Raw genomic sequence first — 17,009 nt, 5'->3', positions numbered from 1 at the left:
GAATGCCCTTCTAACTGGTGCTTTCAAAGTTTAGCCCACAGAAATGCCACATGGCCCTTGGTCCCCTGGTGCCATTTATAAAAGTCCCAGACATGAAGCCAATGCCGCTGCTTCCTCATAGCCATTTTTATCTCTTGTCACCCAGAAATGTCCACCTTAAATTCCTCTGTAGTGGGCTCCTCTGTCTGTACTAGCTTCACCCTGGTTGATTTTAGGCCCATTGTACTCTTCAAATAATCACTTGTATGTTGTCTAAGCTCGCAAGGACCTTGTTCTTAATACCTCTGGGTAGATTGGAACGTGCCAGCAGCTGCCACAGCTCTCCACAGACATGGAGGGGTAGGAGTGGTACCATTGTCTCTATCTAGCAGGAGCTCAGGTAACAGTCATGGGAAAGGTTGTCTCTGTGAGTTAGGAGGCTCTGTTTGTCATCTTCTTTTCCCTCTTTGCCGTCTGCTTTTCCTTGTGTTCCTCCTTTGTGCCTGGTCCCTTATCTAGATTTGTTAGCCACCTTGTTCCTTAAATGATATTACCATGTGGTAAGGTTGAGGCTGACTGTGACTATTAATCTTAGCAGCCATCCAGAGTGAGGAAGGAGACTAAGTCTGTCAGCTTTCAGGTTGCAGGGCCAGTCCTCAAGTTTATTGCCTGCTCCACATCCTGTGCCCCTCATAACCCTGAACCAGTGGAGACACAGCTATGACATAGGAGGTAGATGGGACAAGGACAAGGCACACTTGGATGCTCAGCCTTCTGTTTTCTTCATCTCAGGATGGCCGTGGCACGGAGAACCATGTTCCAGAGGGGGGAGGTGCAGAACAAGCCGTCGGGACTCTGGGGCATGCTGAAGAGTGTGACTGCGTCAGCCCCCGGCAGTGAAAGTATCCTTTATCCCCTTTGACTCCTCTCCCCTCTGGACCAGGGGCAGAAAGAACAGTAGTGCTGGGTCAGTGCCTGCTAGGGTACCTGACTGCATCAGGGTCCAGGCTGGCCAGCGCTGGGCATAGGAAGTACAGTGGGCGCATCATCTTTCACAGCTCACCACTGAAGCATTGTCTCTGAGCTGGAGGGAACCTGTACTCACTCTTTCCATGTTACAGGTAAAGAACCCAGAGAGGTGGAGTCACGTGGGGGTTTGTGGCAAATGTGGGAGCAGAACTGTGGCCTCAGCTTCATAACTTCCTCCACTCTGCTTTCTCCCTCCCATTGCTGCGAGACCACAGAGCTCCCTATAGCAGGGGGTGGTTCACGCACGTGGTGGCAACCAAGTTATAGAGTGCCCACACAGATTTCAAGTAGCGCCACATCTTTCTTAAAATACCAGGTGACGCCTGCCGTTGATGGTGCACGCTTTAATCCCAGCACTCAGAAGGCAGAGGCAGGTGAATGTGAGTTTGAGGCCAGCCTGGTCTACAGAGTGAGTTCAAAGACAGGCTCCAAAGCTACAGAGAAACCCTGTCTCAAAAAACAAAACAAACAAACAACAAAAACAGATTGTTCCTGGCCCACTGGCTTAGAGGTTCAGTAATTCCCATAAGGGGATAACCAGATCGGTGTGTAGTCCCCTCCCCACCCCACCCCCAGGCTATCAGGTCAAACTGGCATCGTCCTGCTTCCCTCTCACCTGGATAAGTTGGTTGGAGAAGGATTCAGGCTGTTGTGATAGATCATGCCACACCGTTCTGATGTGGCTGCAGATAAGAATCAGACAGAGACCGCAGGTGACTGGCAGAACAGGGAAAAGGAGTAATTGGGTCTAGAGAGATGGCTCAGTGGCTAAGACAGTACACTGCTCTCGCAGAGTTCAGTTCTCAGCACTCATCTCAGAGGGTCCATAGCCACCTGGAACTCTACTTCTGGGGAGACCCAACACCTCTGCCTTCTGAGGGCACATGCACACATACGCATACCCCTCCCCACACGTACATTACAAAAAGTAAAATCAGACTCTTTTAAAAAAAGAAAAACAAGTAATCCTGAAGCATTTGCTTTGTGTCTCCTATTTCCAGGCAGGGTGCTGAGTGATAGGATGATGAGCTCAGTCCCTACTCACGGGAGACAGAGACCTATGTTCATGCCACTCTGACGCTAAGGCACGTAGGCCTTGCTGGTAGCCACTGTTGACGGGAAGAACTGAGGGTACTTGTTCATTTCACAAAGGGAGGAAGATCTGAATTACTGGGACTCTCTGTCTGACTATCTTTATTACTTTAAAACTCATCAAAGGTTAAGAAATAAACCAACAAGCATCTCAAGGTCACTGAGGTATGGGAGCTAGCATCCGGCAGAAGAAAGAGCAGATGGCACTGTATACCCACACCTAGATGTGTGGCTGGAGCAGGCTGTTTAACTCTCGAGCCTTTCCCTGTCTGAGAAATGGAACAGCTGTCTCGTGGGAATGTGGGAGAGTCAAAGAAGATAGCATCTGGAAGATGACTAAAGGCCAGCCTGGTGACTCGGTGACCACGGGGCCAACACAGTATTTCTCAGATGGCATGGAGCTGCTGTATCATAGGTCTCAGCAGTTGGATTTGACTTGATAGATAAAAAGCAAAATCCATGCACAGGAAAGCATCTGCCTGAGAAACCAGATGACTTTGGGGGTGGCTCCTTCACACCTCTGTCAGGCCAGAGCACAGCCCTGATGCACTATTGGCTGAGGTGGGAAACTCAAGATACAGGCAATTCCCAGCGTCTGCCCTTTGGCAGCTAGAGCAAGTCCTTCTTTTCTCCCTGCTGTTTTCTGAAATTTCTCTGTGATTTAAACCTTGATGGCCACTTTCTGCCAGATCTGACTCTTATCCAACAGGAAGTAGATGCTCTGGAAGAACTAAGCAGGCAGCTCTTTCTGGAAACAGCTGATCTGTATGCTACTAAGGTACAGAGCAAGGAGACAGCTATGGTTTTACCACATGGTTGAAGAGAGGATAAGACCTCCTGGCTTGTCAGAGCCCTGTGTGACCAGGCGGTGACCTGTGTAAGCTGAATGGCCTTAGGAAAGAGGGCTTGTGTTTAGGGACTCCCTGAGACTGCAAAATCATTCCTGGAACCCTCTCAACAAAAGAATTGGAGGGATAGAGGAGACACGGGGATGGGGGAGGGGGAACTGGCCCCGCCCTTCCTACTTCAGGCCCAGGGTAAAGATGCTCACCCCTAGTTCTCCTCACTGTCTCACAGATTAGCCCCGCCACAAGAATGATAGGTCCCCCTGTCTTCTGGTAACTTCCCAAGGCACACCCGACATGCAGTATGATCGAAATACACAAATTTAAGGCTGTAAACGACCCTGATCTTTTCTGAGGGCAACTTCTTGGTAGCTGTGAAGGGTAGAGTTGCCAGTGCTTTGGGGACAGGCCTGAGCCCGCTTACCACCTGACCCTGAGCAAGTTGTTTAACCTCTAAGATTCATCTGTAAGAGAAGGTTCTAGAACGCATCTCCTGAGGGTGTGAAGATTAGGACATTCACGGGAATAGACTGTCTTGTCTCTGAAGTCAGCACCCAGCGCAGGTTGCCTTAGTAGCATCACTGAATATTACTGCCATGGGTATCATTTTGACTCAACAGTGAGTTAGTCGTAGGCATGGGAATGCTTTTGTTGAAAATGTTTGCCTTTGCTAAAAGCCATGTTTTTTGTTTGATTTTCCTTAGGAAAGAATTGAATACTCCAAAACATTCAAGGGGAAGTATTTCAATTTCCTGGGTTACTTTTTCTCTATTTACTGTGTCTGGAAAATTTTTATGGTATGTATGTTATAGGATTTTTTGTTTATTATTATTATTATTATTATTATTATTATTATTATTATTTATTGATTATATTGACACCTGCTATGTATTATTTCCATTATTGTTGTGTGTTAGTGTTTATTAGTAATAATAAAGTCAGTGTGATTGCATGCTCACATGTAGAAGCCAGAGGACAGCTCTGGGAGTCATTTCTCTCCTTTTGTTGGAGCTGAGTACTCCGGCTAGCAGGCCCGTGGTCATCAGGCAGCTCTCTGAATCCACCTCCTGCCTCGGCAGAGGAATGCAAGGGTTCCAGATTCAGGCTATCATGCCCAGCTTGCAGTCAGGCAGGGGATCTGGGACTCAGACTTTGGATCCTCAGACTTGCAAGTGGCAAGCACTTTCCTCCTGAACTGTCTCCCCAGCAACCGTGTTTTTAGTGGTCAGAATTTGGTGATTTTTTCCAGGAGTGGCAGACATTAGAGGGGCTTGAGTGATTACAGTGAGCTCAGTTACACATCTCGAGTCAGCAGAGGACATCGCCGTCACACCACCAAGCATCTCTTCTTTCCCCCTTTCCTTTGGGGGACTTAGAAAGAGGGTATGTGCGTTTCTTGTTTTACACTTTTCCATAATGCCGGTGAGCATCTGGCCATCTCACCTCAACCCCAGCTTTCAACTCAGAATAAAAGCCACCTGCCAGTTTCCATAAGGTGCACCGGAAGCTTAAGTCCAACATTCTCAAATGTGCTTCTGTGGGTCATACGTGTCTTCTGCCCTGTCCACTCTGGCTGTCCCTCGGTGATTGATCTATTTGTCGTTTATTTATTTTTCGGCTTCTGACTCTGCTGTGGTGTCCATGAGTGTCCTGTGGTTGTAGGAAAAGGCTGATTTGATGTTCTTGTTGGGTGAGTTTCCTGCTGGATCTGTTTGCACAAGGAACAGCTTTGTCAGCTTGTTGGCTAATTTGGATCAGTGTCGATGAGTGGGGGCCTAGAATCAATGGGGCTAATGTCAGTAGTCCTCACATGACGTTTTCAAATATGATTCGTCCCATGTGAGAAGGAACAGAGGTGCTGTGCTCCATCTGATCCTTCCTGAGCTGCAGCCTCTAGGGAGTGTGTCACCTGTTTAACAGCTGCGTCCAGGTATGGTTGACCCGTGCTAAGATGCATGTAATGCACAGTTGGTAAGTTTGACACCGGGTACGTCTGTACCACAGCTGTTACTCGGTTCAGATAGAGAGAACCCAACATGGCCAAATTTCCGTGCACCCTTTAGAATGCCTCCAGTCCTGAGGTGGCAGCTTGTCTTTTTTTCTGTCACAGTGTATTCGTTTGTATTTTCTAGATGTTTATGTAAATGTAATCAGACAGTGCATACTTTTTCTGCCTTTTGTTTGTTTTCCATCCAGCAGGATTATTGGAGTCTGCCCATGTTGCTGTATGTACCAGTAATTTGTTCCTTATTATTGCTGAACAGATTTCTATGGTGTGGCTGTGCCACGGTTTGCAAATCCACTCACCAACCTCTAGTGGATATCTGGTTGTTTTCCATTTGGGGATGTTACATGTGGTGCCATGAACACACATGTACAAGTCTGTGTGTAGACATATGCTCTCTTTTCTTTTGGCCTCACACTGTAGGGCAGGGCATCTGACTCATATGACAAACACGTGCTTTACTGTAAACCTCATTATTAAGGGAGTTGTATGCTCAGGCGCACCTGTGGGGGTCAGAGGGCAACTTTGGAGGTCTTTCTTTCCTCCCACTTCAGTGTGGGTCTGGGGATTGAACTGGGGCTGTCAGGCCTGAGAAGTAAGCATAACCAGTAATTGTTGGTGTTTTCAGAGTTGTGCAACTGTAACCATAGTCAGGTCTGAACATTTTTACCAAACCAGAACCATTGCCTCAGTCAAGTACTGAACATTTTCAGTACACCCAGAAGAATTCCCAAATTCCCTAGCAGCTATGCATCTGTCCTCCAGTTCCTGTGCCCCCAGTCTCAGGCAAGCCCTTGTGTCTGGATTTTCCTCTGCTGGAATTTTGTGGCTGGGATCACACAGTTAAGTCTTTGATTTAGCAGAGTGCTGCTAAGGTTTGTCCATTCTGTACCACCCACATCCTCTAAATGACTAAATGGTACTGTTCCCTTCTTACGGCTACATAGTGTTCTGTAAGGGTAATACCACAGTTACTTTATCCACTTATTGGTTGGTAAGCATTTGGCATGTGTCCATTTATTGGTCCTTATCACTAATGCAGTTGTGGACGTCCGTGTGTAAGTTTTTCAGTGGACATACTTTGATTTCTCTCACATGACTAAAAGTGTTGCTGTGTCATATGTTAACCTTGTCATGGGTTAACCTTCTGCAGACCTGGCAGACAGTTGCCCTTAGTGGTAACACCAGTTTACGCCCTGCCAACAGGAAGTGAGAATTCTAGCTTCTCTAACACTTCTACTCTCCCCTCCTCTGTGTGTGTGTGTGTGTACATGCACACACTAAAGCCATGTGAAGAAGTAAGGATTGTGGTGGTATAATGTTATAAAAATATCCCTTATGTTCTAGAACTTCCTCGACCCTACAGGCAGTTAATAATACACCTTGAGGTCACTTAAGACTACTAGCCTATGCTTGTTTGACCAGCATTTAAGAGAACAATGTAACAACTAACCTTACTTGCCTTGGGTTTCCCAGCATTTACAAACTGAGCTAATGCATGGCAGTGATCTTAAATTCTGTGCTCTTCCATACCCCTGGCCCAGAGAGCAGTGCATGTGTGTTTGTATGTGTACTATGATAGTCATTTGTTGAAAGCAACAAAAAGTTTGAAGAGCAACCTTATGAAGTGAATATCCGCCATATATGTTGGAAGTAGCATACAATAGCATTTGTGTCAGTTGAGGTTGTTGGAGTAGAGTGCAATCCCTTATAAAACTCAGTGAAAGGTTTCTATAGAGTGTCCCTAAGTCCTCCCTCATGTGATACTTTCTGTGCTTTTCAATAAAAACAGCAGAGCCCTTTGTTAGGGACACATAGACAGCAGACAGGCAGGCGCAAATTCAGACTCACAACAGACAAATTACAGGCAGATCGGAAACTGTAAGCTACAGAGAGATGGAAGACAGGGGAGCTAAGTGGAGAATTCAAAGTCAGGTTCCCTCTAGCTTAAGTTACTCCAAGGGGAAGTGCTTTGGCATCTTTCCTTAATGTGACATTGACAAATATTGGTGACTCTGAGTTTTTCGCTGATGTGATTACCTAATGCAGAGGACAGCTTTTGTGAGTAAGTTCCCTTGTACTGGGCCAGGGCCTCTTGTTTCTGCTGACGGCCAGCCTGCAGCTCTGCCTCCCACCTTACCAGCAGGAGAGTTGGGGTTACAGTGCACCACTGTGCCCAGCTTTTTATGTGGGTTCTAGGGTTTGAACTCAGACTGTCAGGCTTGTACAGCCTAGTGGTTTCACAGCCGAGCCTTTCACAGCCGAGCCATCTCGCTGGCATTGTGTTTGTCGTAACCCTCCTGGTAGCTTCAAGGCTCAGCCTGTCATTCTCGATTTTGGTAACTTATAGCTTTCCTGTTTGGGAGGGGGGGGTTGTTTGTTTTTTCCTTATTGGAGCCATAGAGTTTTGCTGATTTTTTTATTTAACTTTTCAGAGAACCAGTAGGGGGTTCATTAACTCTTTTCTGCTTCCTATTTCATTGGTGTGTGCAACCCTTCATTATTCCCTTCTGCTTGTTTGGAGTCAGCTCTTACAATGAAACTAAGGACTTTGATTGGAGGCTTCTCCGAGAAAGGTGTTCCTTGCTATAAATGTCTTAAATGCCATTTTAACTACATTTCACTCTGATGTATATCTTTCAGTTCCAAATGCTTTTTGATTTTTCTCTTGATTTTTTTTCCCCTCTATCTCACTGTAGTTAGAAGTGTGTAATAAACTATCTAGGGGTTAGAAATGTAGCTTATTTGGTAGAATGATTGCCTAGAATGCTTGACACCCTGGGTTCGAATCCCAGAATTATGTAATCCAGGTGTGGTGGCACATGCGTACAAATCCAGTGATTGGGAGGTAGAAGCAAGAGGATCGAAAAGGCCATCCTCAGCTACATAGTGAGCTCTAGACCAGCCTGAGCTACTTGAGACACTGTCTCAAAAAAAAAAAAAAAAAAAATCTGGAGATCTTTTGAATATCATTCTCCATTTGACTCTATGCTCTAAGAACATAGGTTTTATAATTTGAATAGACACCATCCCCTGAGCTCAGTATATGAGTGTTAAGCATGCCCTTGAGTAGAAGGTGTATCTACTCTTCTTGTCTAGTATGTTTTATAAATGTTCACCCATGATATTATTAAGGGTGTCTGCAGTCCTACCAATTTCCTGGGTTGTTTGTTTGATGTGTATGGGTATTTGGCTTGCATATGTATCTGTGTACCACATGCATGCCTGGTGTCCATGGAGGCCAGAAGAGGGATGGATCCCCTGCACTGGAGCTGGCTGATGTGGGTGCTGGGAACAGACTTAGACCTCTGCAAGACAGTAAGCTCTCTTAACTGCTAAGCCATCTCTCCAACTCCTAGCTTCTTACTTTATCAGTTATTAAGTTATTAAGGGGGGGAAATCCCAAGTCCTTTGAATTTAGGCATTTTCCTTTTTTCTATCAGTATTTACTTATTGTATCTTTAAGATCTATTTTTATTACTTTTAGGTGTGTGTGTGTGTGTGTGTGTGTGGTATGTAGGTGTAGGTGCCTGAGCCTGTGGGGTGTGTGTGTGTGTGTGTGTGTGTGTGTGTGTGTGTGTGTGTGTAGAGGTGTATGTGTGTAGAGGTGTGTGTGTGCAGGTGCCTGTGCCTGTGGAGCCAAGGGACATTGGATTCCTGTAGAGATGGAGTTGCAGGTGTTTACAAGGCACTTGATGTAGGTGCTGGAGTTCAGACTTAGGTTCTCTGCAGGAGCAGCAGGGTCTCCTCACCTCTGTGCTCCCCCCCAGCTCCCTGCTTCACCTATTTTGAGGCTTTGTTGTTGTTGTTTATGTTTTGACCCACACTTACTGGATTTTGTTTTGAGAAGGGTCTCACGGTGTAGCCTTGGCTGAACTGGAACTCCACTGACCAGGCTGGCCCTGAACTCAGAGACTGGCCTGCTTCTGGGATTAGAGGCGAGCAGTGGGGCTGTGTGCACTGAGCGTGGTCAGTTCAGGGTCAGGCGCCCCCGGCTGGGCATCACTTGCCTGAGATGTATAGTGTGTTACTTCTCAGTATTCTTACTTTTTTACTTAATGTGTGAAATAATGGGTTCCCCTGTAACACTGAAGCTATTTTATCAGCTCTAAACGTTTAGAACCATTGTATTTCCTTTGTGATTATAAAATGACCCTTCTAACACCACCCTGGCAATGTTTCTGCTGCAAAGTCCATATGGGATATTAACACTCTGCCTCTGTTGGATTAGTGCTACTCTATGTCCTTTTCCATCCTTTTGCTTTGACCTATTAGTATCTTCCTATTTAGAGTGAGTTTCTTGTGAATGACATATACAGTAATCAGGTTTCACTTTTTTTTTTTTTTTTAATTCAGTTTCACAGTCTGCCATTTCACTGGTGGATTTAAACCAGAGATTAACAATCTATGGTCCACAGGTGAACCCAGCTCCACTTTGCCTTTGTAAATAAGGTTTTATTGGCACAGAGCCAAGCCCAGTCCTTTATTGTCATGGCTGCTGTCACACTACAGAGGCTGAGTTTGCTGACCCATGACTTACACTCTTTACATGTGGTATTGTTAATGATGGCTAGTTAAAAGCTCCCGTGTGGGCATTGGCTTGGCATCTGTCACACCTCTTCTTGCCCTCCTATTTGTTAAGCTGCCAACCACTGGGGTTAACTGGGTGTCTTTCCTTCTATGCGCTCTCGTTTGTTAGCTCTTAGAGCAGTCACGGAATCACCCCAGGAAATGACCCAGTGTTTCTTGGTTCGTACTCTAACCCATCTACCAGGATGCTAGCTTTCTGACCTCTGAACCATAGACTATGTATGCTTTATAACCCTTGACGCTTTACAGAAAATAAATATGGGATAGACTCATTTGCCTATGCATGAATAGACAAAATAGATTTCCTATTCATGACTTAGATTGGCGGTACAGTTAAAATATATTTTAGGAAATATCAACCTGTAAGATAGGTTCATTAATTCATGTGGAATCATTTTTTATTAAAAATTTTAAATTATATGTGTTTGTGTGTGCATGTGTCCCAGCACATGTGACATGGGGCATGTGTGGTGGTCATAGGACAACTTAATAGGGGTCAGTTCTTGACTTCACATGTGAATCCGAGGATTACATTTAAATGGTAAGGCTTGGTAGCAAGTGCCTTTGCTCCCTGAGCCATTGGGGTTGTGTGTCACTGAGACCGTGATAAAAGGTGTTCTAACATAAAGCTCTGTCTCTGCAGGCAACCATCAATATTGTTCTGGATCGAGTTGGGAAAACTGACCCTGTCACCAGAGGCATTGAGATCACTGTGAATTACCTGGGGATCCAGTTCGATGTAAGAGCCATTCTAGATCCTGGCTTGTTTCCTTCTGCTCCAGCCAGCCATAGCTTGACACTCAGTCATTAACCCCTGAACTTTGAGTCCTTTTGTCCTCTGTGTGCTTGAAGCTCACATGGCGCGTTTGTAAGCAGCCAGGTTTAGCTGTCTTAGTGTAGGGCCATAAGCTTTGACCTGGGTGTGACCTGGGTCCTCCTGGCCTGCCCTCGCCAGTCCACAGCCTGTCCACAGCCAGCTATGGCTTTGCCAGTTTCTCTGAGCCAAGTGTTCAGATCTTGCCTGTGATACTCAGTGAGCTCTTCAAACTCACAACTCACCTTTGATCTCCTGGTAGAAAAGTAACAACTAATTAGTGTTCTGAAATAGAGCTGAAATATTTTCTACTGTAAGAAACGGTCTTTGTCAGTGAAGGTGGGCCTCGGACTAAAGTTGAATTTGTCACCTGTGCACAAAGTTGAGGATTTTTTAATCATTTCTCTCTATTTCATAAAACCAGGCATAAACACACCTTATCTCAAGTTCAGTGTCTTTATTCATAGTATAATGTGTTTTCTAGTTGACATCATTCAGGCTGATGAACACTTTGATAGTAAGGCTGGTGTCATACTTCTTTGTCTTTTGTGAACTACTAAGCTTATCTGAGCCTGATGAGGATACATGTTGCCCTTGGTCCTGCATCTCAGCATAGCAGGTCCCCGATATCAAGGGCAGCTAGGTAGAATGAGCTGCTGTCCTCAAGAAGCAATGCCGAGGATGATTTTGTTCTTTTTAAGGAGGGTCTCACTATGTAGCACAGGTTGGTTTCAAGTTCACAGTCCTCACTGTGGAGGCAAAGGAGGATGCTATGGCTAATCCTCCCTTTGCCTTATTTCTCAGTAAGGGTCTCTCATTGAACTTGGGGCTTGACATTTTAGCTATGCAGAATCTGCTTGTCCCTAGCTGCCAATGCTGTTGTTCAGGCACACATGGCCTTGCCCAGCTTTTACAGGAGTGCTTGACATTTCAGCTCAAGTCCAATTGCCTTCACAGCAAGCACTCTTACCCACTGAGCATTTCCCCAGCCACTAAAGTACACATTCTTAATGATGGATCAGCAGCAAATTCTTTCTGCATGTGACAGATCGAGCCATCTTTTCCTTCGGGTCACGTGGAATTCTAGTCTTTATTATTGGGGCCTGTCTGAATTTCGCATTTAAATTTCACTTGGCTTTCTGGGCTTGCTGGGAATGGCAGCACTCGGGAGATGGGGGCAGGTAAATCTCTAAATTCAAGGCCAGTCTGGTCTACATAGCAAGTTCCAGACTAGGTAGGGCTACCCAGTGAAATCCTGTCTCAGCAGCAAGTGTTTCCTTGACTGGGCTACGCTTTTAGATGTGAGCACTCTGAGGCTGCTCACTTGCATCTGTCCCAGCCTGGTTCATCTACTTCCTCCATGTTCATGCTTCTGAATGAACAACCAGCCCTTTGGATGTTGGTGTGACCTCAGCCTCACACACCTGAGAGCAGAGGCAAGCACAGGTTCCCAAAACTGCTTCTCCCAGTCAAGCAGTGCAGAAAAAAGAGCTCCATTGTGTGGCTCAAGTGAAATTCACTAGGAATACTGTGCAGTCTCACTGTAGTGCCGTTGGTCTTCACTCCGTAAGTGCTGTGTGATCATCGGTCCTTCATTCACCACCTTGAAAACAATGAGTTTATTTCCTAATCCCTCCTTCTGCACTCCTCACAGTAGGACCATCTCATCAGCTATGGGTTTCCTGATTATTGCTTTTTTCCCTCATTTCTTGTACTTGCTTTCTTTGACCCTTGAGACTTGAATAAGTCTGCTAATTAAAGAATCTAATGCAGTCTTTTCAAGGTATCTACCACCTATAGGTATTACTTCAAAAGAGGAACCTAATGGAATCCCTTCTCATAGTCACAAAAGTAATCAGAATTCACATTAGCTCTCACCTCGGCCTGGAAATGTAATGGCCTGTTTTTCTTCCTGTTCTGATGGCAGGTGAAGTTTTGGTCTCAACATATTTCTTTCATTCTGGTTGGAATAATCATTGTCACATCCATCAGAGGACTGCTGATCACTCTTACCAAGGTATGTTGCATCATGGTGTTTAAGGCCTTATTAATTACGTGACTTCTGAGTTAGATCCTACACGTAGTCTTGAACAACTCCGAAGTCATCCAGAAAAATAAAAAGGCTGTTAAACTTTCTCTGAAGGTGAGGGTAAAGTAAGACATCATCTACTATCCACATATCATCCCAAAGGTAATAGAGATAAGGGATCCATTCTGTTCAATGAGCTGTCATCCATTCTTTGGTTGAGGGGGATCTAGATTGCTTCCAGGTTCTGGCTATTATAAATAATGCTGCTATAAACATAGTTGAACAGATTTCCTTATGGTATGATTGTGCATTCTCTGGGTATATGCTTAAGAGTGGAATTGCTGGGTCTTGAGGTAGATCATTCTCATTTTCCTGAGAAACCACCATATTGATTTCCAAAGTGGCTGTACAAGTTTCCATTCCCACCAGCAATGGAGGAGTGTTCCCTTTACTCCACATCCTCTCCAGTGTAAGCTGTCATCAATGTTTTTGATTTTCGTCATTCTAACAGTTGTAAGATGGTATCTCAGAGTTGTTTTGATTTGTATTACCCTCATGGCTAAGGATGTTGAGCAATTCTTTAAGTGTTTTTCAGCCATTTGAGATTCCTTTATTGAGAATTCTCTATTTAGATTTGTACCCCATTTTTTAATTAGATTATTTGGTAGTTGATATCTAGTTGTTTGAGTTCTTTGTACATTTTGTAGATCAGCCCTCTGTCAGATGTGGGATTGGTGAAGATCTTTTCCCATTCTGTGGGCTGCCATTTTGTCTTGCTGACTGTGTCCTTTGCCTTACAGAATCTTCTCAGTTTCAGGAGGTTCCATTTATTAATTTTTGATCTCAGTGTCTGTGCTACTGGTGTTATGTTCAGGAAGTGGTCTCCTGTGCCAATGCATTCAAGGGCACTCCCTACTTTCTCTTCTAAGAAATTCAGTGTGGCTGGATTTATTTTGAGGTGTTTGATCCATCTGGACTTGAGTTTTGTGCATGGTGATAGATATGGATCTATCTGCAGTCTTCTACATGTCAGCATCTAGTTATGCCAGCACCATTTGTTGAAGATGCTGCCTTTTTCCCATTGTATACTTTTAGCTTCTTTGTCAAAAATCAAGTGTTTGTAAGTGTGGATTAATATCAGGGTCTTCAATTAGATTCCATTGGTCCACTTCTCTGTTTTTGTGCCAATACCAAGCTGTTTTCAATATTATAGTAGAGCTTGAAGTCAGGGATGATGATGCCTCTGGAAACTCCTTTATTGTACAGGATTTTTTTTTTCATATAAAGTTATTTTTTCAAGGCTTGTGAAGAATTGTGCTGGGATTTTGATAGGGATTGAATTGAATCTGTAAATTGCTTTTGGTAAGATTGCCATTTTTACTATGTTGTTCCTACTTATCCAAGAGTGTGGGAGATCTTTCCATTTTCTGATATCTTCTTTCTTTAGACTTGCAGTTCTTGTCATACAGGTCTTTCACTTGTTTGGTTAGGGTTACCCCAAGATATTTTATGTTGTTTGTGGCTATTGTAAAGGGTGATGTTTCTCTCATTTCCTTCTCAACCCATTTATCATCTATATATAGTAGGGCTACTGACTTTTTTTCTTTTCTTTTAGTTAATCTTGTATCCTGCCACTTTACTGAAGGTGTTTATCAGGTGTAGTAGTTCCTTGGTAGAGTTTTTCGGGTCACTTATGATGTAAACTGTCATATCTACAAATAGTGAAATTTGACTTCTTCCTTTCCAGTCTGTATCCCCTTGATCTCTTTTTGTTGTCTTATTGCTCTAGCTAGAACTTCAAGTACAGTGTTGAAGAGATATGGAGAGAGTGGGCAGCCTTGTCTTGTTCCTGATTTTAGAGGAATCGCATTGAGTTTCTCTCCATGTAGTTTGTTGTTGGCTTGCTGTATATTGCCTTTATTATGTTTAAGTATGTTCTTTTTATTCCTGATCTCTCCAAGACCTTTATCATGAAGGAGTGTTGGATTTTGTCAAAGGCTTTTTCAGCATCTAATGTGAGGATCACATGGGTTTTTGTTTTTGTTTTGTTTTGTTTTTCAGTTTGTTTATATGGAGGATTACATTGATGGATTTTCTCTATAACCAAATTTGACACGTGGTGTTCAGCAAATACTTAGAAAAAATGACAGGCAGACATTCAGTGTTAGAATGATTGTAGGTCACACGTGAGGAAGATAGGGTACAGAACATGCAGCTCTTTTCTGAGCCACATAAGACCACATGGTGTTGAAAAATGGATCCTCCTGGAAGAAGATCCAAACACTGAGAGAAGAGAAATTGGGAAAAAGGCATCTAGCACAACTAGGGAGACCTCAGGGGCCCCTTGGCAGCTGCCAGCGCTTGCAGTGACCCAAAATTGCTGTTTAGTGCTGTGTTGTGATGTCAAGGGCATTATAGTTTCACACATAAAACCACCAACCATCTCAGAAGGAAACTGGTTTTTCTTGTATTTTAAATCCCTCTCTGTAGCCTCAACCTCTGCATGGGCTGTACTTTCTGTGCCGTGAAGGAGATGCTATTAAAGGCTAATTGTTTAGCATATTGTTCATGGCAGGAATCTATCTGTACCACCCAAGCCCGTCTCTCCTCTTTCTCAACAGTTCTTTTATGCCATCTCCAGCAGTAAGTCCTCCAATGTCATTGTCCTGCTGTTAGCACAGATAATGGTAAGTTTAATGATCTGCCTTTGTGTCTACAACTGTAAATGCCAAAAATGTGATTTTGTTGGGGAGAGTTTTTGTTGTATAAGGCAAGGTCTAATGTTGTAGTCCATGCTGCCTCAAATCTTCTGTGTAGTGAAGGGTGACCTTGAACTCCTGGTCATTCTTCATTCTGTTTCTGCTTTCCAAGTGCTGGGATTTCAGGCATTCACCACCACACCCGGCCTAAAAATATTTAGGTTTGTTTTGTTGGGGGGCGGGTGTTTGTGTGTATACATGTGAGTCCAGTTGCCCCTGGATTTGAAGTAATAGGCAGTTGTTTACCACCCAGTGTGTGTGCTGGGAACCAGACGTGGGTTATCTGCAAAAGTAATAATGCACATGTAACCACTGAGCTATCTCTCTCTCCAGCTCAGAAATGTTTCAGTTGTTTAGTTGAGCCAGCATGGTAGCTCGCTCAGTGGCTCCCTATGGTTTCCTCCAGGCCTGGTGACCTCAGTTCAGTACCCAGACCATATGATAGAAGGGGAACCAACCCTGGCAAGTTGTCCTCTGATCACACGCACATGAGGAAGACGCACACCCACAACCCATGTGCACAAACCATCTAAGACTTTTCATTCGTCTGTGTGTATGGGTGTTTTGCCTGCATGTACGTATGTACACCATGCTTGTGCCTGATGCCCACAGAGGCCAGAAGAAGGTGTTCAACCCCCTGGGACTAGAGGTACAGATGATTGTGAGCCACCATGATGGTGCTGGGAATTAAACCAAGGTCCTCTTAAAAAGCAGCCAGTCTTAACCACTGTCTCTCCCCAGACCCAACAAAAAAATTAAAAATAGCATTAGCCTGCTCCTGGAAATGCTGAGAGTAACTTCTGAATTAATTGGCTTAACTTCTCAGGGCATGTACTTCGTCTCTTCCGTGCTGCTGATCCGAATGAGCATGCCCCCAGAATACCGTACCATCATCACAGAAGTCCTCGGAGAACTTCAGTTCAACTTCTATCACCGCTGGTTTGACGTCATCTTCCTGGTCAGTGCCCTCTCCAGCATACTGTTCCTCTACCTGGCTCACAAGCAGGCACCAGAGAAGCACATGGCACCCTGACCTCAGACTGTGCGATACCTGTACTGTATCAGACTGGGCTGTACCTGTACCAGGGCCTTAAATTCTTTAAACAGAGGAGCTGCTGGGGCCGCTTATTCTGCCTCCAGTACATGCCTTCTTCCTCCTGTGATACAGGAGTCATAAGTAGCTTCGACTAAGACAAGAGAGAGAAATCCCCACAGCATTCGGCAGGGAGCATGTGTGGGTCTGAGGCTGTGCAAAACGAGGGTGGGAGTCAGGGCATGAGGATATCCCGGTGCTCCTGAGAAGGTGGCTTCCCATGAAAAATTTAGTAAAATCAGAGTTTTAATACTATGGCCTTGGATTCACTTATCAAGCCCAGCTTGGTATGCTATGTTATTGTGGTCTAACGTGAAATGCATCCTTTTCTCCTCACCCAACTTTACCCCATAAAAATAACCAAAAAGGTTGTCTGTTCTTTTCTGGGAAAGGGATGATAGGCAACTGAAATAGATTTTACCAAGAAATTTTAGGTGTGAGTGAATGCCCTACACTAATCCAGCAGTGTCGTCTCAGGCTGTCTCCCTCTGCCTCTGGTGTCGTGGGAAGAGACAGTGAGTAGCTGTTAAATGCAACAAGCCCTCTCCTACCCTGAAACCAAGCTCTTGTCTATAAAAGGAGGGTGGTGGTGTTTTTTATTATGCAAATGCAATATAAGAAAATTCTGAAACATATTACCTGGAAGTCTCCTTTTATTACTAAGATCATAGTGTGTATGCTGCTGTTGGGGGCTGCTAGAAGCAAATGAAATCTTTACACAGAAAAAGGGCACTATCCAAATTCAGACCTTATTAGCCAACGGGGAAGTTGCAG

General features: G+C 44.5%; 1 protein-coding gene across 2 annotated transcripts in view; it reads left to right on the top strand.

Moving 5' to 3' along the window:
• Window positions 1-16,492, top strand: part of LOC127233098 (Golgi pH regulator) — a 42,817-nt gene extending 26,325 nt beyond the window's left edge. For both annotated transcript variants that reach the window (XM_051199505.1, XM_051199506.1), the window contains 7 exons: window positions 772-881; window positions 2,790-2,878; window positions 3,650-3,742; window positions 10,184-10,279; window positions 12,282-12,371; window positions 15,005-15,070; window positions 15,969-16,492. In XM_051199505.1, the coding sequence (XP_051055462.1) occupies window positions 772-881; window positions 2,790-2,878; window positions 3,650-3,742; window positions 10,184-10,279; window positions 12,282-12,371; window positions 15,005-15,070; window positions 15,969-16,175 (751 nt within the window). In that variant the 3' untranslated portion in view covers window positions 16,176-16,492. The remainder of the gene's footprint in view (window positions 1-771; window positions 882-2,789; window positions 2,879-3,649; window positions 3,743-10,183; window positions 10,280-12,281; window positions 12,372-15,004; window positions 15,071-15,968) is intronic.
• Window positions 16,493-17,009: the final 517 nt, after the last annotated feature.

Source organism: Phodopus roborovskii, unplaced genomic scaffold (genome assembly GCF_943737965.1).
Source record: "Phodopus roborovskii unplaced genomic scaffold, PHOROB, whole genome shotgun sequence".
NCBI lineage: Eukaryota > Metazoa > Chordata > Mammalia > Rodentia > Cricetidae > Phodopus > Phodopus roborovskii.
The sequence above is the reverse complement of the archived record's forward strand: the minus strand, read 5'-3'. Positions and strand labels throughout refer to the sequence as shown.